Source organism: Doryrhamphus excisus, chromosome 14, assembly GCF_030265055.1.
Source record: "Doryrhamphus excisus isolate RoL2022-K1 chromosome 14, RoL_Dexc_1.0, whole genome shotgun sequence".
Classification (NCBI taxonomy): domain Eukaryota; kingdom Metazoa; phylum Chordata; class Actinopteri; order Syngnathiformes; family Syngnathidae; genus Doryrhamphus; species Doryrhamphus excisus.
The window spans coordinates 20,543,233-20,566,050 of NC_080479.1; the positions used below are offsets into that span (position 1 = coordinate 20,543,233).

General features: G+C 51.8%; 3 protein-coding genes across 7 annotated transcripts in view; all 3 read right to left on the bottom strand.

Moving 5' to 3' along the window:
• Positions 1-9,654, bottom strand: part of macf1a (microtubule actin crosslinking factor 1a) — a 93,783-nt gene extending 84,129 nt beyond the window's left edge. The window contains exons 1-2 of one of the 4 annotated variants that reach the window (XM_058046376.1): positions 9,199-9,654; positions 4,396-4,630 (exon numbers count right to left, since the gene is read on the bottom strand). In XM_058046376.1, the coding sequence (XP_057902359.1) occupies positions 4,396-4,618 (223 nt within the window). In that variant the 5' untranslated portion in view covers positions 4,619-4,630; positions 9,199-9,654. Of the gene's footprint in view, positions 1-698; positions 1,470-4,395; positions 4,631-5,973; positions 6,207-9,198 lie in introns of those variants that run through there. The other 3 variants (XM_058046377.1, XM_058046383.1, XM_058046378.1) reach the window with 3 other exon arrangements.
• Positions 9,655-10,343: 689 nt separating this feature from the next.
• ndufs5 (NADH:ubiquinone oxidoreductase subunit S5) lies at positions 10,344-12,482 on the bottom strand. Of its 2 annotated transcripts, none has more exons than XM_058046402.1 (3): positions 12,375-12,482; positions 10,814-11,039; positions 10,344-10,535 (listed from the first exon to the last, which is right to left on the bottom strand). In XM_058046402.1, the coding sequence occupies exons 2-3, from the start codon at positions 11,027-11,029 to the stop codon at positions 10,443-10,445; spliced, it is 309 nt and encodes a 102-aa protein (XP_057902385.1). In that variant the 5' UTR covers positions 11,030-11,039; positions 12,375-12,482; the 3' UTR covers positions 10,344-10,442. The 2 variants fall into 2 exon arrangements, with proteins under 2 accessions (XP_057902385.1, XP_057902384.1); XM_058046401.1 differs by lacking the exon at positions 12,375-12,482 and adding an exon at positions 11,700-11,849.
• Positions 12,483-13,402: 920 nt separating this feature from the next.
• rnf19b (ring finger protein 19B) lies at positions 13,403-22,727 on the bottom strand. Its single transcript, XM_058046389.1, has 10 exons — positions 22,525-22,727; positions 18,614-19,602; positions 16,954-17,153; positions 16,738-16,882; positions 16,515-16,677; positions 14,635-14,749; positions 14,413-14,553; positions 14,157-14,346; positions 13,913-14,047; positions 13,403-13,845 (listed from the first exon to the last, which is right to left on the bottom strand). The coding sequence occupies exons 2-10, from the start codon at positions 19,270-19,272 to the stop codon at positions 13,419-13,421; spliced, it is 2,175 nt and encodes a 724-aa protein (XP_057902372.1). The 5' UTR covers positions 19,273-19,602; positions 22,525-22,727; the 3' UTR covers positions 13,403-13,418.
• Between the last annotated feature and the right edge of the window lie 91 nt (positions 22,728-22,818).

Consider the following 22,818-nt stretch of genomic DNA (forward strand, 5'->3'; position numbering starts at 1 on the left):
AGCAGGAGCTCTGATGTTTACAGCCCAGACAAGGACAGCATCAGACCTGCTGGCCATCAAACCGCTTCCTCCGGCCTGCCCAAGGGCACACACGTCATGACACTAGGGAAGCCAAAGCAGCAGAGCAAGAAACATCCTAAACCTTGCATGGAGGACTGTCCCGTCTACTCCGTCTACTCCATCTACTCCATCTACTCCATCCAAAGATCCTGTATATGACAGGAGGACTGGACTGGACCTACTACAAAAGGACCACTCAAAGATCCTGTATATGACAGGAGGACTGGACTGGACCTACTACAAAAGGACCACTCAAAGATCCTGTATATGACAGGAGGACTGGACTGGACCTACCACCGTACAAAAGGACCACTCAAAGATCCTGTATATGACAGGAGGACTGGACTGGACCTACTACAAAAGGACCACTCAAAGATCCTGTATATGACAGGAGGACTGGACTGGACCTACTACAAAAGGACCACTCAAAGATCCTGAGTGAGTAAGTGAACCCGTGACGGGCTCTGATCTTATTCAGGGCGGGATTTGGCCCGCAGGGCACAAGTTGAATAACGCTACTCTACGGACACTACATTAGGTACACATGTAAAGAGCTGTATGAAAATATGAAATATTAATATCATCCTTGTCTTCCCTCCCTTTGAGCAGGTGTCCCCAATAAAGTGGCTGTACTTTACCTTTATATCTTTCCAGCACATCCTCGTAGGCCTGTGCGAACTGCTTCTCCTGGGAATGGGTGGCGGGCAGCAGCCCGGGTACGAATCCAGCCATGGCGCTTGGGACGACCGCAGCGGCCCGGCTGTCTTTCTGCCTCCCCGGCGTCCGACTCACGGCCGGTAGCTCGTGGTAAATTGTCAGGACGGGAGCTCAAAAGCCAAAGAGTCGCCTTCGGGGTGACAATGGACGACGGGGGTTACAGAAATGTTATCCGGCCATCGTCGGCGGGCTGCGTGCGCTCGCCGACACACGGTCGCATAGCTCGGCGTCCCCGTTTCCGTCTCCGTCTCCTTCAGAGGAGTCCCTCCTTAAATATGCCACCATCCACCGGCGACAGCTGTTTGACGGGCGGGGGGACGGAGCTCGGCACGGCGCCCCAGATGAGACCCCGCCAAGTAGGGAACAAGAGTGTCCGTTTCCGTCCCGCCCCGAGCGGGGGTTCAGGCCAAATTGTATCCGGACCCGCGCTTCCTCTTCCCGGCCGCGTACGTCAGCGTGGATCCAAAGAGAACTTCCCGGTGCTTCCCAGCCGCAATGGCCGCTTCTAAGCCGACCTCCGTCTGAATGGGTATCTTTCTTTGCCGCTCTGTCCCTCCTCCTCCAGCCTCCGGTGGCTGTCTTCCATCCCTCTCGGTCGGCCACGTCAGGAATCTACGCCGCCGCAGGAATCTCAAAGCCGGTGGCCAAACGCTTGCTAGCCCGCTAAACTAGCCGGCGTGCTAACAAGGAGCCCAGATAAACTGGAGCCGGAGCACCCCCTGTTGGCGGACACTGGCATTACGTCGTAATGTGCTGACGCCGGCTGGCCAGATAAGAGTAGATACTGCCATCTATCGGCCAACTGCTGGAACCGATCAACCACACAGACTGCACTGTATACAGTAGTACAGTAGTACACAGTGCATACTGTGTACTACTGTATACACGGTGCATACTGTACTGTCTAGTATGCGGTGTATACCGTGTGCTGTCTGGTATGTGGTATATACCGCGTACTGTCTAGAATGCGGTCTATACTGTGTACTGTCTAGTACGCGGTCTATACTGCGTACTGTCTAGTACGCGGTGTATACTGTGCAGCACCGGCTGTCAAATAGGGGATATGGTAGAATTGAAACAAAGGTGGTGGATATTTGATATGAATAGTTCTTAACTTTTACAACATCTTTGTTGTCAATCAAATGATTGTAAATAAAGTTAATAGATGTATTAGCATTTAAGAAGGTGTATTGAAGTAGCAAGTAGAACACTGGGAGGTCTTCCATGAAGGGAACTGTGACGCTGTTGGCTGATTTTATTTCCAAATGTTAAACGTTGAGTACAGACGAGCGCTGCTTTGTGGGGTGATATAAATCAGACATGGGGGGGGTGCTTGGCTGGGACCGTACAATGTATAATGGATGCTCTGGACCGCTCTATTTGACCTCTGCATCCGGCATGTCGATATGGGAGTCTGCCCCGTCCTCCTGGTTGAAAGCCACCAGTGGATAATCTGTGCATCATCAGGTGGGGGTCAAAACCCATAAAACAGCCTGCAGGCAACCGTAGGGATTATGTTATTAATCCCATAGGGATAAACGTACACATTACCTCCAACATAAGGATTGTCCTCGCTATGCACTACGATCTGCTGCTAGCCACACAAAAACACTCCTTAGGTGCTCAACTCTCATTCCAACTACCCAGCATGAAAATGAAGGAAACACAACACGGGGGGCTAAATACCTCCCCCTACACGGGGGGCTAAATACCTCCCCCTGGTGGTACAAATGGAAATGACAGTCAAATTGAAGCCTGCTCCAAAAGCTTACCATCCAACTCATTAGCATTCTATTGGCCCATGGAGGCTTCCATTCCTTCCCAAATACATCCACTAGTGTCTTTGTCTCACGCTTGTGTTAATGCACACTATTGGTGTGTGTGTGTGTGTGTGTGTGTGTGTGTGTGTGTGTGTGTGTGTGTGTGTGTGTAGATACACACACGGCCAGCTGCACAATGACGGTGCCAAAAAGGACATAGAGTCCTCATCAGCATGCTCACAGCTGCACAATAAAACTTTTCCAGTGGATGCAGACATGTCATGTGACTTCTTTTCCATGCGGGATTTAGGATTCCTTTCAACAAGTCCCAGAAATCCTTCCTTCCTTTGGACGTTCATCACTCCTTTTATCAAGCAAGGATAGCCGTGCCCTCTTTTAGCCCGCTGTCACCCTCTGCCATTGCTGTTCTTCATCCTGCATCACCATGGTAACGGGAGCTGTGTGGAAGGTCGCCATGTCACCATGGCAACAAGGGGACTTGAGCAGAGAGGCTGCCTGTGGAGAAACGTTGCAGGCAGGATGAAGGACGGCTAAATGTCAGGGGAGGGACGGGGGACGGAGGACGGCTAAACGTCGGGGGAAACGGGGGACGGCTAAATGTCGGGGGAGGGACGGGGGACGGTTAAACGTCGGGGGAGGGACGGGGGACGGCTAAACGTCGGGGCAGCCCTTCTTGTGGTGTCATCGCTAGCTCATGTAGTCCTCGTCCACATTCCAGCCTTTGTCCTCACAGGGATTGGGGTCAGTCCAAACACGTCCAAGCGCTCCGTGATACCTCTCAAGTAGGAGGGGGGTCACAATAGCCTTCATGCCCGAGCGAGCACGGGTCATGCCCGGCGGGGACAAGCCTGCACGGTCCCTCTTTGTCATGCTAGCAGGTTGTGGACGGGATGCGTGCTTTAGCGTAGCAACACAACATGTCCCAACGCCGACCAACCTGTGGCCACTCCCCCCACATTCATACCTATGGACCATTAGGAGGGGCCAATGAAGCTAACATGTTTTTGGAAGGGGGGGGTACCCGGAGAAAGGACGCCACGCACGGGGAGAACATGCAAACTCCACACAGAGATGGCCGAGGGGGGATTCCAACCCAGGTCTTCCCATCTCCTGACTGTGTGGCCTGCACGCTAACCACTCATCCACCGTGCGGCCCCATTGGAAGCTATTCTTCCCATTTGTAGGCTTTGGGGGAGTCGAGGCAGCCGCCCGCCTTGAAAGTACAATATACAGTACACACTACTGCCCAGTGGGCTACACGTACCCCCGGGGTACACCAATTGGCATGGGGGGGCCCGAATAAAGATACACATTCTTCTATTGTCTTGCTAACCAAGATGATAGCATGCTAACCCTGCTGGTTAGCATCCCTTACATTCTTCTATTGTCCTGCTAACCAAGATGATAGCATGCTAACCCTGCCGGTTAGCATCCCTTACATTCTTCTATTGTCTTGCTAACCAAGATGATAGCATGCTAACCCTGCCGGTTAGCATCCCTTACATTCTTCTATTGTCTTGCTAACCAAGATGATAGCATGCTAACCCTGCTGGTTAGCATCCCTTACACATTCCCACTCACTGTACTTTAATTCCTTCTCTTCTTTTAAACCTGTTTTGCGGCTCCAGGGTGTTTTTCAGTGGCCAAGGGGGTCAAATGGCTCTTTCCGTAGTAAAGGTTGCCGACCCCTGTCACATAGAGTACTACTACATATACTAGTACATACTAGAATGGAAGACACACCATGGAGAGTACCAGTAGGTACAGTAGTAGTACGTATGGTAGCAAGAAGGTGCGCTACGCTAGTTGCTAATCCAACATCCAATGAGTTGCTTACCTGCAACACGGATCACCGCCCTCTCTGCAGGGTCCAGCACCGAGTCCTGGCTCCGCCTCTTTCGCCGCTCGTGCTTGGACAAGTTCCACGGCAGCGTGTCCCCGGGCGGGCCCACATGCGCCGAGGGGCGGGGGGAAAGCGAGCCCCCCGAGCGCTCGCTGCGGAAGGACGGCTCGCTGACGCACGAGCGCTCGCTGAGGGTGTCATCGTCCGACGACTCCATGGGAGGTCTGGCCTGCCGGGAGAAGAGCGGAGGAGAGGATGAGGAGGAGGAGCAGGCGGGGCGGGGCCGGGAAAGGAGGTCACAGGAGGGAGAACTTGAGTTGACTAAAATGACATGCAAGTCATTCATGGCGTGTCACCAGGCAGACTTCCAGCAGCCAATGAAAATGCAGACAGGAAGTAGTCCTATAAGCACACCATACACATCATCAGACGTGTTTGATGCAAATAAATACATTTTGGAACGCGAGCGCCATCTGCTGGTAGGAAAGGACAGGGAGAGACGTCACTTACTCGCCACAAAAATGATTATGACTTATGATTATTACGTATTACTTATTTCTTAGGCGTAGAAGCTGAACTAAAGAGAGCTGTCCCAGGGTGTCCTGGGGCCACGAGGCCGGCGCCACCCAATCCTTTCCTCCATACAACAAGGGCATGAACGGGGTGAGCCCTCTACTCAGTCATACGGTCTCTTTGGCTGAGTGGGCGGAGGCGGGGCTGCTAGCATACACACAGAGATTATCATAGTAGAAATGAAATCGGTAGATTGCAATGTATACTCTCTTTTAGTGTACTTTCCTTCAAAGTAATGGTACATTCTCGTACTGTCTCGTTCTCGTAGAACCCATCTGGTGTACGGTCTCATCTCGTCAACAGAGTACGAGTACTCGCCGTGTTATTACCTGTACTTAGAAGATGTTTGGCGTATTATACCTAGCTAGTACCATCAGTATACACTGCTACTACAGTACTAGCTGTATTGTCCTGCAGTATCTTTACTTTGAAGCTAGTTGGAGTATTCTACCCAGCTAGTACCATCAGTATACACTGGCAGTAGTAGCTGTACCGTACACAGAGTACGTAGAGTATGTGTGCAGCGAGCCAATCAATACTCGTGATTGGCAGTGACAGATGATCCCAGCTCGTCCATGAAAGACTCTCTTAAAGGGCTTTTACTTTGAAAGCGCCACACAGCCACCTCTGCTGCCTGCCAGGCGTTCTTGCTGCCCGCTAACGTGTAAGGATGCTAATCCAGGGTTCCGCGGACATTCCTTTAGTTGTGGTGGCCCGCCACAGATACACAGGAAGCGCCACAGAAAGATGATCCGATACTTTGTCTCTTGTTAGCCATGTTAGCCATGTTAGCTAACATCCCAACTGTGTGCAGGCATCAACATTTCCAGGCCAGTCATAAACAACAGTTAGCTCATTCTATGACAAAGCACTAAGGACAATAGGTACTGGAAGTGCCCGCAAGGCATGCTGGCTGCTCCAGCTGCAACTCCCCACTGCCAGGATGGCGAGCTGAAGCTGTACTTGGACCGTGGTCAACATTTCCAGTGAAGAACTTACGGCTGTGTTGAAGTTCCATTAAAGTCCGCCGGTTAAAATCCGGAGCTCAAACACGTGAAAGTCCGTAAAAATGACTTCCATCCGGTCTCCATCCTGCTTCCTTCCGGTAGCGTGGCGGGAAGACATCAAACGGCCGAGCAGTCTAACTCATCCACATTCATCCCACGAAGATGCAGACTAATCCACTTTTAGCTCGATCAAGATGGCGGCGGAGAAACGAGGAGTGTCCAATAAGAAGAGAAAAGTTGCTAGTTGTGTCGCTGGGGGGGGGGGGGGGGGGGGCGGAATGCTGGCTAAGTAGCCCAAAGGCGGCCGACGTGAACGAGGGTTCGTGTGTGAACCAAATCCTCATCCGAGCGTCGGAAAGCAACCTCCAGCCAAACTTCACTTCCTGAAAGTCTGTCGCCATAGCAACGCCGGCAGCTGGGACCACCCCCAGGTCTACGAGGTTCGGGTGGTCTGCGGTGTCTCCTCGTGTCTGGGTTGGTTCTGGACGATGTTCCGTAAAAATAGACGGGGCGGGTTGCCTGGCAACCCAAACGTGTCATTAAAGTTCTACCAAGTTCTCCAAGAGGACCGACCGCGGTGACGTCGCTTCCTGATCCAACGCTCACGCGCACGCGCAGCAGCCGCTAAGCTAAGGGAAAGCCGTGACTGAAAGGAAAAGTGCACTTTTGATTTTGTCCGTCATCCACGAGCCACGCGAGGCATGAACCCACTCTCTCTCTTTTCTGCTCTAAAGAGGAAAAAGATTTAGAAAAGAGATTGGACACGCCTCCTCCTCCATGTCCATCACTCATCTGCATATGAACTACATTGTTAGCCCGGGAACTACGTTGGTGGCGTAGTGACACCTGGCTGCTAGCGGGCTAGCCACTAGCGGGCTAGCCACTAGCGGGCTAGCCACTAGCAGGCTAGCCACTAGCAGGCGAACCACAAAGGGGCTAGCTACTAGCAGGCTAGCTACGAGCAGGCTAACCACAAACAAGCTAGCGACTAGCAGGCTAGCTACTAGCAGGCTAACCATTAGCAGGCTAACAACAAGCAGGCTAGCCACTAGCAGGCTAACCACAAACGGGCTTGCGACTAGCAGGCTAGCAACTAGCAGGCTAGCCACTAGCAGGCTAGCCACTAGCAGGCGAACCACAAACGGGCTAGCTACTAGCAGGCTAGCTACGAGCAGGCTAGCCACTAGCAGGCTAGCCACTAGCAGGCTAACCACAAACGGGCTAGCGACTAGCAGGCTAGCTACTAGCAGGCTAACCATTAGCAGGCTAACAACAAGCAGGGATCCACTAGCAGGCTAACCACAAACAGGCTTGCGACTAGCAGGCTAGCTACTAGCAGGCTAACGACTAGCGGGCTGGCCACTAGCAGGCTAGCCACTAGCTTGAGCACACAGCGAGGCAAGGCTACATATTGGAGCTTCCTTTCTATGTTGTATGTTGTATGTTGTATGTTGTATGTGGCATGTGGCATGTGGCATGTTGCATGTTGTATGTTGTATGTTGTATGTTGCATCCATGCATCTTATCATCAACGTAGCTGTTACTACACGCCCACAGCATGGATGGAAAACCTTGCTGGAGATTTCTGGAGCTCTGTAAGCGGTCCCCTTCTAGGCCCAGTAGGTGTGTCCCATGACGGGCATCCATGAGGTCTTCACCTCTTGTCATAGCTTGACGACACACAGAAGAAGGGCTGCGGATGAAGGGCAACATTCCAAAAAAGTGCACCTTTCCTTTCATGCTAACGCTAATGCTAATGCCGAGTCATTGTGCACATCTACAGCACATCCAGCAGATGGCGCCGTCATGAAACAGAAGACTTTCTAAACAGTCCAGCTGTGCATGTTTTATTCATGTAGTGACACATCTCCCTGTCCTTTGTTTACTTTGTGATGCCGGGGAGCTCCACAAAGTCCGCCTAGCAACAAGCCTGCGGTCCAATATGGTGGCGTTGACGCCTGCTAGCTAATATTTGAGGACAGAATGAAGTCAGGCAGTCAGAGATGAGGCCGCGTGTGACGTGGATTGCTTACTGAGTGGATGTGGCAGCCAGGCTAGCCCACACCAGCCGTGACTCACGCTGTGGACGGGATGGAAGAATGGAAGCTAGCATGGTTAGCTTGTGTGGATGAGTATATTTCACCAGGTTGTGTTTTACGGCTTTAACGTCGGGAAGGTTTCACGGTGCCCCACGGCAACGTGCGGCTTCTAAGTGAAAAATACCAGAAGCACCTCTATTTTGGAACGTAGCTCGTCTTAGCCGTAAAGGCACATTCTCCACATACTTCAGTGACCTTCCTTCAAAATAAGAGCGCAGTTTGCCCCGAGTCTGGGCAGAAAAAACCAAGAGTGAGATAAAGTACCTTCCATAATGCAGGTGGAATGGCATGGGTGACTACATCTTCCTTCATGACAAGCACAGCCCATGTACCCTGCTGCACTTCTTTTTCCACTTGAATGGCAAATGACTAAAAAGGAGGCCAGTTGCAAACAGTCAGGTCACATGTGTGCTACGTCTGCAGCATAACAGTGCTTCACTTGTACTATACTGGACTATACCGGACTATACTGGACTATACTGGACTATACCGGACTATACTGGACTATACTGGACTATACCGGACTATACTGGACTATACTGTACTATACCGGACTATACCAGACTATACTGGACGATGCTGTACTATACTGGACTATGCCGGACTATACTGGACACAGCGTGACTGTGTCGGCACGCAGCTAGATGAATGAATGGCAATGGAAGCAGGAAGTACATCATCAGGCATGGCTGACAGATACGGTATGCCAGATCCGGTATGCCAGATCCGGAATGCCAGATCCGGAATGCCATCTCTTTCCAAGTGGACCTTTCTTCTGCTCCTCTCCCAGACAGGAGTGCACGTCTGCTGGCTGGAGGCCACCAGCAGATGTTTGACCATCCGCCCAGAGCCGCGGGAGAGGAGCATGAAGGCCGGTGGAGGTGACGGCAAGGAGGAAGAGGATGGGGTGGCGGGTGGATGAAGATGGGCCGTGCGTGCCGGGGGGGTTCTTTTGTCTTCTGCCGGGAGCAACCATCCGAGCACACCGGCGGTGACCAAACGCGAAGACGTGCCGAGTGACAGCTGCCACTCACAGCATCAAGCGACCGCCACAGCGTCCACGACGGACACAACGACAGCAGCTTTCTCCGCTTCCCTGAGCTCCGGGGCTCGCTTACCTCCGGCGGACGGCAGCGGTCCCTCTAGCCGGACGCCGAGCGAGGAAGGCCGCCGCTCGCCTCCTCCTCCTCCTTCCTCCTTCCTCCTCCGAGGGGGTGAAGAAGGATGATGTCTTCCGCTCCTCCCGATGGGGTCTCCGCCACCAGACGTGTTCAGTGGAAGATTCGGCGTCGGCGATGCTAATGGCCGCCCGGTTCCTCCTCCGACGTCTCCCGCTCTCTAGCCTGGGCCGGACGCTCCTCAGCCTCGGCCGGCCGCTCGCAGGCTGTCTCCTCGCTGCCGGGAGCGCTCGCTCGCTCGGTTAGCCCATGTCCGCGGGCCGGAAGGGAAGCTTTCTATCTCCGGTGTCATCACGGCGCGTGGCTCGGCGGTTCCGACCCGGGCGCGCTCACGCTGGCTCACGTGCACACGCGGGCGGCGGCGGCACTCGAACCTCGGTCTTTTGGGGCTGGGGACTGGGATGGGGCATCATCACACGCACGCGCACGCAACTGGAGGAGTGAAATGACGCCGTTTGACCTCCAGGGGTCAGCAGCGCCTCGTGCCGGACACTTCATTAGGGACACCATCAAAGTCAAATAACAGCATGGAAATATGTCCTATTATCTTCTATTATCTTCTATTATCTTCTATTATCTTCTATTATCTTCTATTATCTTCTATCATCTTCTATTATCTTCATGGACAACGTTGGGAGTGGGGGTGTCACCGCATGAGAACATGCCTGGCGCGCAACATCTCCTCCATCTCCTCCAACCAGCCCCCAGCAGAGAAGGTGTGCTCCTCGTGATGATCCACAAGCAAGGAAAGACGCTAAGGAACTCTCAGATCGATTCCGATTGAGCAGAAGAAATGCCCATCATCACGTGGACGTGGCGCCATCTAGTGGTCCACCGGTCACAGAGGTCAAAGGGCGTCCACCGACAGTCACTACACCACTGGATGTCATGAAGACCTTAAAGACCACAAAGACCTTCACGGTGCTCTCCTGCGTTGGATGTTGAACACACGGAAGGTTTCCATCAAATCCACCAGACAAGGAATGTTTCACTCCGTTTGTTTCCGTCATCCAGGCAGGGAATCAATTGTTGCCGACACCATCCAACCTTGAAAGGAGTCAAACTCATGAGGGAGACACAGGAAGTGGAGGGGATGACTTTTATTTTGAAAACTAGAATAGGATGGGAGAAGAATAGAATGGGGTGATGACACGGAGAGCCGAGGGAAGACTTTGCGGTGCCGGCTAGGACTGGGCCGAGTGGCACGGAGGCGGCGTGTAGGTGCCCTCCTTCGCCATCTTGTCTCGCTGCTGGCGGACGGCGTACAGACGCTGGTGCTGCCAGGAGGAAGACGTCAAACGTGATACACGTGACACACGTGACACACGCGACACACGTGATACACACACACACACACACACCACCATCCAGCCCTTGCTATGACTAGAATAGCACATTTCTTAGTGTCCTCCTTTTTGGGGCGGGGGTGAGGGTGGGGTGGGGGGCTTTTCCTGTGCAGGTCAAGGTGCCGAGACGTCCTTTTGCAGTACCAAAGTGAGAGATTGTGGTCTTTGGGAGTACAGAGCGACCAGAAGAAGAGAAGGCGAGTACTCACTAGCTTCTGCCGGTGCATGCACTCGTAGAAGTCCTCAAACTCCAGCTGGCACTCCTTCTTGGCGCGGGTCTGCCCGATGCCGTGGGAGCATTCCACCCACTCCTTCTCGAAGGCGTGGCAGCGTGACGCCCGCTTGAATGGCTGCTCGCCGCTCTGCAGCAGCAGCCATTGGTCCATGTTGATGCCCAGACGCGACTGCAGGTCCAGGAAGGGCATGGTGCCGATGCTGGGAAAACATAGCAAGAATCTCATTGATTTACAGCAAAACATACAACAGAATATATACAAAATAGCACAATCAAGTCCACAATAGTCTTTGAGCAAGAAAGAAAGAATCATAATCATAATAGTCATGGATTCTACGCATTATTGTGATGTTCGTTTTCTCTCCTGCAGGTTTTTGCTATTTCAAGCATTTTTCACTTGACATTTGTTGTCGTGTTTGGAGCGTTTGGATTGCAAACATACTGTATATATAATAATAATTATTATAATTTTAATAATTGCATATTATATTATTATAATTGCATATATGAAGAACGCTACATTGTTACATACCATCGATGACGGAAAGTACATACTGTACTTATTATAATATTTCCATCGCTACACACCGTCACAAAAGCTTTCTGTCAAATATGACAATATTTGTCAGATATTACCAAGACAAAATGAAGAAATGACATGTTTACCATTCGTGATTGAGGGTGGAATACTGGCTAGCGTATTTGTTAGCATGCTAGCTAGCCAGACGCTCCCCTTCAATGACAGCCATGCTAACAAACATTCGCCGTCACTGGCACTGGTGATAAATTGCTGCACAATTTCTTTAACGGGCTATTGAAATGGATATTAAAATGTAGAAAGGCAACAAGAAGGACATTACCGTGTTTTGATGTTGTGTCGCGTTAACCTTTCTGCGGAGGCAGGCAATTTGCTTTGCGACTGTTCCAAACGGTGCCGTAAAGCGACAGGCTTGTCGCAGAGAGCGTATTGCCCGAATCGTTCAAAACTTCAGAGGTTTATTCCGACCCGGGACTCGCGGGTGTTTGTCTCTGTTAACTCGTTCCCTGCTACTGCCATCTAAATTTAAAAAAAAAATCAGGTAACATGAAATGAATTGTACAACTTTTACGCTAACTGCAATTCTATACATGTATTGACTCCGTAGAAAAACAACACATCCTTGAGTCAAATCAACTACCCTTTCCATTTCCTGTTCCTGTCTGCTGATCACGAAGGTAGACTCACTCGCCAATTCCGCTGTTTAAGGCGCCTACGAGTGAAATGTGAAAATGACGTGGGTTCACGGGTTTAGTGGGTCGGGTCGGTGGACTCGGGTGACGTGGAGGCCGCATTGAGCGCTGAATCACACTTGCACATCATCGCCATATTGGATGTGGCAAGAGAAAACGGTAAGACGCCGTATTACCATGTAACCGAATGTTACCTCACTCTGTTACAAAGTACAACAATTGTACATAGGTTTGCACACGAGAAGAAGTACTCTGATACTATACTTCGATACATATCTACATAGAACAAGACCTGACGGGATTACCTTTGACGGGTAAGGCTGAAGAAATACTTTTGGATAGTATTTGGCAATGGTGACAGCGTTTTACCGGCAGTTTGTTGATGTTGTGGCGTAGTACTGCAGCTACGGTTGAAGCGAGTAAGAATGACTTATCTTTGGTAAACATCAGACGTGTTTATTTCCTCATTGACAGCCTGCGTGGGCGTCCTCACACAAGGCCAGGCTTTGACAGCGACAGGAAGTACACAAACATTCATATATTGCTATCAATACTCTCTAGCTTTCCATCCACACGGGGACGGGTGGCCTCCAGGGGGCCGGGGGTCATACATTCCAGTGATTAGTCACAGAAAGGAGTGAGAAGTGCAGCAAAGGAAAGAAGCGTCTGAAGGCAAAGCGAGCGAGCGCGTGGACGTGAAGATGTTCCTGGCGGCCTGAAGGAGGCCCTGCTAGCAAAGCTTTTTGTGTGTTTTGCCGGCGAGCACAAGGCGCCATGATGCTGCCTGATAGTCGGGCCGGCGAGGATGATGAAGAGCAGTCGCCACACTCCAACACAAAAGGCATCCTGGTGGGAGATTGATTTTGGTCGTGTGCCACTGAAACGCCAACATGATGATGACGATGATGATGATGAGGAGGAGGAGGAGGAGCCGAGAAAAGGAGTTTGGGTAAAGTGCACGAGTGCGCATGGAAAAGAAAAGTCAACATACATCCAGATGTCAAAAGTGTTGCTGAATGGGATTCCTAATGAGCGGCCATGTTTGTTGTGCTTGAGCATGCACGCAGCAAAGCAAATTCACGCGTCATGTGACTCGCCGCCTCCACGACGGGGGTCCAATGTCTACCTCTCCTGGTTCGCGGTTTTGTCTGATGCAGCCAAGGCATGGCGCACCAGGCCAGCCAAGGTGCGCCAGGCTCGTGGAGGTGTCCGAGGTAGAACTCTGCCAGCGTTCCCGGGTGTCGGGCGTGCGGACGCCGCCCGGCGTCTGCAGGAGGCCACGGCAGCAGACCAGAAGGAGGAACCAAAGGTGGGATGGTCGCCGTGCGTCCCTGAGAGCTGCCGGTCTCTCACACGTACAAGACGACGTTGCCGTCTGCGGGACAATGAAGGCCTTCGTTGCGGGGGCTCTGGGCCCGGCAGGAGGGGGGCGGGGCCGGGGCGCAGACTTTGGGCCGAGGCGAGTCGCAGTCGTCGGACGTCAGCTCGGCGATGTCGTCCGACTGCGTGTCCGACATCTCCAGGTCGCTGCGGATGCTCTCGGGCTGGGCCAGCGTGACATCACGGAGCCCCTCCCTGATGGAGCCGCCGTGGGACAGTCCCAGGGCGGAGCCGGACAACGCTCCACCCCGTCTGGAGCTGCAGTCCAGGGGCTCCTCCCCTCCCGAGGCGGCAGCGGTAGGGCCGGCGTGCGGCGCCAGGTCCTCCTCGCTGGTCAGGCAGAGGTGGCTGGGTTTGGTCTCGATGTCCACCTGGATCTCCAGGTTGGTGCCGTCCCTGGGGACGCCGCCCACACAACACGGTCACAACATGCACTCGCATCAAGCCGAGGTTCCTTCAGTACCTGTCAGGCAGGGTGTAGGAGGAGATGATGGACCCGGCCATCCCTCGAGTGCTGGCACAGTCGCTTCCCGCCCCCAGGCTCCCCGTCTCCTTCTGGGCCGACTCTTTGGCCGACTGCCCCGTCTGGACCTCCAGCCTGGACCGTCGCAGCCCGTTAGCCTCTTTCATGCGCATCAGGAACCCTCCTCACCCTCACCCTCACCCTCGCCCATCACCCTCGCCCTCGCCCTCACCCTCGCCCTCACCTGCTGTACTTGCCCGTGCGCGTCCCCAGGGCGCCGCTAGCCAGAGTGTTGAAATACGGCGTGTCCCCGACGGTCCCCGGGACCATAGAGAGGCCCTCACTGGGGGAGGTGGTGCTCAGACCGCTGACCGCCCCGTCTAGGCTGCTCTCGCCCAGGCTCGGCGACTTGAGGGCTCGCCATGCATCGGCCACTGCGGGATATGAATATTATTTTTCATTTCTTTGGACGGCGGACAGCGATGGCCGCACGGCCTCACCTGTGATTGGTCCGTCGTCCTCATCAAAGTCGATGCGTACGCCCCGCCCCTTCCCTCTGCTCACGCCACAGCCGCCTCCTCGGCACAGCGAGATGGGCACCACGCCGTAGACGTACGCCAACATGATGGGCACGCCGATGCCTGGCCAGGGAAGAAACGCCACCAGCGTTTGTCTTTTTGTCATTCTGTTTTGTTCCTCTCACTTCGCCTGTGCGTTCTCACCCACGCTGACGGCTGCGATGACGGGGGCGGAGAGCACGGACAAGGCCACGCCCGCCGTGATGGCCAAGTTCCTCCTGTGGCGAGACGCCTTCTTCAGCTCGTAGTGAGCGTGGATCTGCAGCAAACAAAACAACGCTTCACCGTCTGCCCGACGCGTGTCACAGGATCATGGGATGTCTACGCGGGATATGGGATATGGGATATGCATGTACCGCTACACGGATATGCAGTATGATATGGAGGCATATATGATATATGGATGCATATACAGTATGATATAGAGGCATATATGATATATGGATGCATATGCAGTATGATATAGAGGCATATATGATATATGGATGCATATGCAGTATGATATAGAGGCATATATGATATATGGATGCATATGCAGTATGATATAGAGGCATATATGATATATGGATGCATATGCAGTATGATATAGAGGCATATGTGATACATATATGGATGCATATGCAGTATGATATGGAGGCATATATGATATGTGGATGCATATGCAGTATGATATGGAGGCATATATGATATATGGATGCATATGCAGGGAGGAATAAAGTTGGGAAATCAACACAATAACAAACATGAAAAATTAAACATAAAAAATGACGGTAGGTGAAGTACAAATATACTGTATATTTGAAAAATAATTTCAATTAAAAAACCAAAAACAAATGACATGAGAATGAGTGTGTCATTACATAACCATAATCATACTATACCCTACCGTACTAGAATATACTATACCAGACTATACCCTACCATACTAGACTATATAGAGTATGTTGTATGAAGTCAGTGAGTTAGCGTACGTAGAGTAAGAAGTGAGTGAGTTAGTGTACTAGAGTAAGAAGTGAGTGAGTTAGTGTATGTAGAGTAAGAAGTCAGTGAGTTAGCGTACGTAGAGTAAGAAGTCAGTGAGTTAGTGTATGTAGAGTAAGAAGTGAGTGAGTTAGTGTACGTAGAGTAAGAAGTCAGTGAGTTAGTGTACGTAGACTAAGAAGTGAGTGAGTTAGTGTATGTAGAGTAAGAAGTGAGTGAGTTAGTGTACTAGAGTAAGAAGTGAGTGAGTTAGTGTACGTAGACTAAGAAGTCAGTGAGTTAGTGTACGTAGACTAAGAAGTGAGTGAGTTAGTGTACTAGAGTAAGAAGTGAGTGAGTTAGTGTACTAGAGTAAGAAGTGAGTGAGTTAGTGTATGTAGAGTAAGAAGTGAGTGAGTTAGTGTACTAGAGTAAGAAGTGAGTGAGTTAGTGTACGTAGACTAAGAAGTCAGTGAGTTAGTGTACGTAGACTAAGAAGTGAGTGAGTTAGTGTACTAGAGTAAGAAGTGAGTGAGTTAGTGTACTAGAGTAAGAAGTGAGTGAGTTAGTGTATGTAGAGTAAGAAGTGAGTGAGTTAGTGTACTAGAGTAAGAAGTGAGTGAGTTAGTGTACTAGAGTAAGAAGTGAGTGAGTTAGTGTATGTAGAGTAAGAAGTGAGTGAGTTAGTGTACTAGAGTAAGAAGTGAGTGAGTTAGTGTACTAGAGTAAGAAGTGAGTGAGTTAGTGTATGTAGAGTAAGAAGTCAGTGAGTTAGCGTACGTAGAGTAAGAAGTGAGTGAGTTAGCGTACGTAGAGTAAGAAGTGAGTGAGTTAGCGTACGTAGAGTAAGAAGTCAGTGAGTTAGCATACGTAGAGTAAGAAGTCAGTGAGTTAGTGTACGTAGAGTAAGAAGTCAGTGAGTTAGTGTACTAGAGTAAGAAGTGAGTGAGTTAGTGTACGTAGAGTAAGAAGTGAGTGAGTTAGTGTACTCTACGTACACTAACTCACTCACTTAAGTCAGTGAGTAGAGCATGTGGTAGGAAGTAGAAGAGGAGGTACCCCACCTTGCGTCCCACATAGACGGGTATGCCAATGACCATGGCGGGGATGGCGATGCCGGCGATGAGCGTGATGCCGACGGGGGCGCCGATGAGCGTGCCGAGCTGCCACAGGATCTTCTTCTTCCTGCTCCACGGTTTCTTTCCCCAGAAGGTGCAGCCGGACGGACTGCGGGGGAGAAGCACGGGCGGTCGGCGGAGGCGTCGGGAGGAGTTGGGTGTTGGTTACCTGAGGTAATGCAGGTCGGAGATCTCCTTCATGCAGAGCCAGCAGAACTCGCAGCCGCACACGGCACACGTCATGTGGTTGCAGCTGCCGTCGTTCATCTTGATGATGTAGGCGCCGCAGCGGGGGCACGGCTTGATGTCGTCGGCTAGGACAGGGAGGAGGAGATGGGTGAGGGTGCCGGGGGGCGGGTGAAGCATGATGGTGCGCCTGCCTTACCGGGGCCCTGCTCTGGCGTGTAGCTGGGCGAGTGGTTGCTGTGCGTGTGCAGGGAGTGCGCCCTCTGCTGGCGGGCCGAGTCGCAGGTCTGGTTGGGGTGCCAGGCCTGCTTGCAGTGGTAGCAGAACTCGGCGCCGCAGCCTTCTCTGCGGCACACCAGCCGGGGACAGCTGGCGCAGCCCGAGGCTATGACGGCAAACCTGAGGGCGGCACGAGGACAAGACAGACGCGTGAATAACGGCGGGATGGATGATGCGTGAGGTGGCGTGACCGAATGTGGCTGCGGCGGGACACGTGGTGGAGGTTTTGGAAGAGCAGACATCTCGTCAGTCTTCTGTTTGGGAATGCTACTGAGGACACGTGCACGGACACGTGCACGCGCACACACAGCTCCATTTGTGTGTTCCGGTGTGTTCAGTGAAGTGGCGTCCCCCCAGGCAACGCTGCCTCCATTTTGCATCCGTGGTCGTCAAGGCAACTGACAGCCGGCGCAGACAGCACTTGATAGGCCGGTCATGCGTGTGTCCCCCCCCCCCCCCCTCCCCCATCCAGGTGTGGTTTTACCAAGCACGAGCCAATGAGCCAAAGAAGAGTGTGAGGAGTTAAAGTGAAGACCAAAAGACCAAAAGTCTTTGGTAAGCTCTTTGACCCTTGACCCTTGACCTGCACAGCCAAGTGAAGCCAATCACGATGAAGGATATTAAAGGTGGCCAAAGGAAAGAAAATCACATTGTTGTGCCCACAAGCGCCAAGTGTTGGCATGAGCAGCAGAACACAGTCGGCAGGCAGCAGAGGGAACGTTTGGAGGAAGTGAGGAAGGAGTAAGTGAGGAAGGAGGAAGGAGGAAGGTGTTAGGGACCAGCGTGAAGCGGAGGCTACTCCTGCTGCCAGGAAGACAACTACACACTTAGTGTACTTACAGTGTACTTCCAACTGGTACTTATCTTACATAAACACCACACACCTCTTCTGTTCATGTCTAGTTTCCATGGAGCTGAACAAGCGTTGTGTTAGCATATCTTACACCTCCTCAGCCGCTCCTCCGCTCTTTTATTCACGTTACAGCTTGCCTTCCAAGATGGCGTCATGGCCGGAAGTAATGACCCACTAAAAATATGACTTATACTCCAGTGCGACTTACCAGGACCAGAAGTTTCTATTGTATGGAAAGACGTCGTCATACTATGACAACAACATTTACTACAACAACGTTGACAACAAATAAACACAACAGCTTTGTCATCTACAATATATGACATATTTACTGTACTGTATAGGAACTACTTGGCATATGTACTGTACAAGGTAGTAGGTATGTAGCTATATGTATACATATATATGTACTGTACAAGGTAGTAGGTATGGAGCTATATGTATACATATATGTACTGTACAAGGTAGTAGGTATGTAGCTACATGTATACATATATATGTACTGTACAAGGTAGTAGGTATGTAGCTATATGTATACATATATATGTACTGTACAAGGTAGTAGGTATGTAGCTATATGTATACATATATATGTACTGTACAAGGTAGTAGGTATGTAGCTATATGTATACATATATATGTACAGTATATGTATACATATATATGTGCTGTACAAGCGTGAGTATTTCAACGTATTTCAACGTGGAGTTCAGGGGCGTCATCTTACCCGCAGTCGGGTGCGGGGCACCACCTGCAGTCGGGATCCGAGGCGAGGCAGCGGCGCAGCAGGAACTCCTCGTACTTGTGCAGCAGGGCGGCGTCATCCAAGATGTCGGCCACCTGCCTGGGCACCAGGCGCTCGGCGCACTCGGGGCAGCTGAGCTGGACCCGGCTCTCGGTGATCTCGATGCGCAGGTACTGGCGCAGGCAGCATAGGCAGGATCGGTGGCCGCAGCCCAGCAGCTCGGGGAGCTGCTGGGCCGGCTGGCGCACCAGGCACAGGGGGCACTCCAGGAGGTCGGCCTCCCCCAATGACGGAGCCTCGCTGCTCAGGAAGGGCTGGCCGGAGGACAACTGCCTGGACGGGGTAGTGGTGGCGACGTCCCGGGCGGCTGCGGTCGTGGGTGGGCCCGGGGGCGGGGTCAAGGCAGACGGTATAAGCTGCTGCTGTTGTGTGTGGAGATGGTAGGACTGAGGGGTGGTGGTGGTGGTGGTGGTGGTGGCCACCCCTGCTTTGGGGCCCCTGGTGCCTCGGGATCCCCGCTTGCCGTTAAAGAGGCTCTGGAAGGAGATGCGGCGCCGGTGCTTTCCGGCCGCACGGCACTTTGGGTTGGGGATGCCGCTCAGCGAGGAGTGGGGCGACTCGGAGTCCTTTTCTGAGCCCATCTTCCCACCGAGGGGCACCTCTCTAGGCTGTCTTGGCCTCCGTTGGGCAGCCTCTCAGCTCAGGAAAACACAGCTAACCACCTGCTCTCCTGCTCCAAACATCTTGCACCCCTGTCTGGGACTCTTCCAAAAGCACGGGAGGTACAGTCCATCCACACGCTCCAATCCCTCCTTCTCCTGGAACGCCCTCTCACACACCTCCTTCTCCTGGAACGTCCTCTCACACGCCTCCTTCTCCTGGAACGTCCTCTCACACGCCTCCTTCTCCTGGAACGTCCTCTCACACGCGCCTCCTTCTCCTGGAACGTCCTCTCACACGCCTCCCTCGCTCTGCAGCCACAACCAAACACAAACGTACACTTAGGTTGTGCTCTGGGCCTCACACACACACACACACACACACACACAATGCACTAACACAGAGACACAGGCAGGCGTAGATATGGAACGATGAACCATATGTAAATATGAACGATGATCATACAGGAATAATAATAAATATGAACGATGATCATACAGGAATAATAATAAATATGAACGATGATCATACAGGAATAATAATAAATATGAACGATGATCATACAGGAATAATAATAAATATGAACGATGATCATACAGGAATAATAATAAATATGAACGATGATCAGGAAAGAATATTAGTCAGTGGCTGCTAACACTTACCTCCTGGAAGCACAGCGATGTGGTTACCATGGCAACGAGTGATGTTGCCAAGGTGAGAGTATGTGTGGAGTGAGTAAATGTGCATACAGTGTGTGTGTGTGTGTGTGTGTGCGTGTGTGTGCGTGCTCTCTGCCAGGCTGGCATCCTTTCCTCCACCACGTCAATACCCACTCATCAGCATCATGGCAGCAAGGCAACTCTTCCATGCAACAATGCAACACCAGTGTTTGCATGCTGCTCTCACAGGTGGCGCGCACACACACACACACACACGCACACACGCACACACACACACGCACATGCACGCACACACACACAGTGCACACACACACACACACACAGTGCAGCATCCCAAAGCAGGAGAAAGAAGCGCAGATGGATATAATCATACAATCATACATATAATCATACATTGGTTGTCAAATGAAGTGATCATCGTCAGGGTTGGCAAATACACCATGTCATCAACAGTGCATGTACAGTAGTATGTACACTATAGCATAACAGTAGCACTATACACTATAGCATAACAGTAGCACTATACACTATAGCATAACAGTAGCACTATACACTATAGCATAACAGTAGCACTATACACTATAGCATAACAGTAGCACTATACACTATAGCATAACAGTAGCACTATACACTATAGCATAACAGTAGCACTATACACTATAGCATAACAGTAGCACTATACACTATAGCATAACAGTAGCACTATACACTATAGCATAACAGTAGCACTATACACTATAGCATAACAGTAGCACTATACACTATAGCATAACAGTAGCACTATACACACTATACACTATACACATAGCACTATATACACTATAGGTATATATACACCACAGGTAGTGTACATGTAGTCGTGGTACTACACCACAGGTAGTGTACATGTAGTAGTGGTACTACACCACAGGTAGTGTACATGTAGTAGTGGTACTACACCACAGGAAGTGACATGTACAGGTAGTGTACTACACCACAGGTAGTGTACATGTAGTCGTGGTACTACACCACAGGTAGTGTACATGTAGTAGTGGTACTACACCACAGGTAGTGTACATGTAGTCGTGGTACTACACCACAGGTAGTGTACATGTAGTCGTGGTACTACACCACAGGTAGTGTACATGTAGTAGTGGTACTACACCACAGGAAGTGACAGCTAGCATGTGTCATGAGGCGTCTGCAAATGTTCTTCTGGGGTTTTGGTAACATCTAGCATGACGTGAGGCTCCAAGTCCTCCTCGGCCAATCCCACGGCCAGGCTGTGGTCTGCTGCTTTCACGTCAGTCCTGGGGGGCCCTACGGGGAGCCAAACCGGGAAGTCCGACAGGTTTCCAGACAGGAAACAGGCACACAATGAGTGGAAGGCCGGCACGCAGCATCACCACAACTCAGCGTGGAATTCTGGGCTATTGTCTGGAAGCCCGAGCGCCCCCGCGTGAGCCGACGCCGCAGCGCTTCAGAGATTGTGAGAACAGCCAATGAGCACAGACCTCCGCCAAGGCAGTACTAAATGCTGGAGCCTATCCCGGCCCGCTTCGGGTCAGAGGTACAGGCACACCCCGGACTGGGGGCCAGCCAATGGCAGGACTCATTCCCTCCTATGGACTATTTACATATTCCGTTCCTTCATCGAGCCAATCCTGCGGACGCCAACATCCCCGTGCTCGCCTCACGTGGGACCTTCCAAATAAAGCAGCTGAACAGCACCGCGCCAATCTGGCACACAAAAACCAGCACCGGGAGGCACCGTCCACGACATCACGCCGCTGCCCGTGTCCTCCACATCCAGCTGTGTCGCTGATGTCATCCCCGAATGACGCATGGTCTCCTTTGCTGGTAGAACACTCATCTCATCGGCATTTCACTGACGACGGATTGACATCCAAGGAAGAGCACAAAGCATCCCAAACATCAGCACTTCACACCACCAACTTCTCTTCTTTTCCTTTTTACTTCCGCAACTTCAATAACACAATATATATATATATATATATAACTCATATGGGGGCCCAATCTGGCCCCCGGGGCCTTACATTGGACACCTGTACACATTGTCACACAGTATATTTCTATACTGAACGTGCTTCATAATGTCTCCACCACAGGACAACATGTCAAAGTGGTCTCTACGCCGAGAAATGCTGTCTCATGGAGGACTTATCCACTCTTATCTCCACAGCGGGGACACAAAGGGACACGACTTCATGTTGTCTCCCCTCTGCACTAGTAAGGCTGTGTCTTCCATGAGGACATGTTGAGGGACCATGAAGCAGAAGACCACCAGAGCCGCTTTGCTATGTTGCTACACGACTGCTATGCTAGCACGAGTCTGCTATGCTAGTACGAGTCCACTATGCTAGTCCAGTCCACTATGCTAGTCCGCTACGCTAGTACATGTTGCTGACACACGACTCACAGTCGTTGTTCCAAATGGTTTATGTCGGCGACATTTAAAAGCATATAAACGCCCTTTCGGGGTCTTCCTGTTTTGTCTTTGTCGTTCACATACACACGCACGCGCACTCGCAGGACAGCAGAGGCTTCGCCTACCAGGTCTCCCGTCGATGCGGGAAAGGTCCACCTTCTCCCGGACGGCTCAGGCCGCCTGTCGGTGGGTGTCCGGCGGGGTGGCGAGCCTGTGAAGGCGGCCGCTCAACGAGGATCTCCGTCAGCGATCTCCGCAGCCCAGCCAGCCTCTCTCTGCCGCCTCCTCTCCTCCCTCCCCCACCCCTGAACGTCACGGGAGGAAAGTCCCGCTCGGTGACGTCACGCGTCGACCTGAACAAGACCACGCCCCCACAGCGTACAGAGCTTCGCGCCAGGTTGGAACAGGTGTGTGTGTGT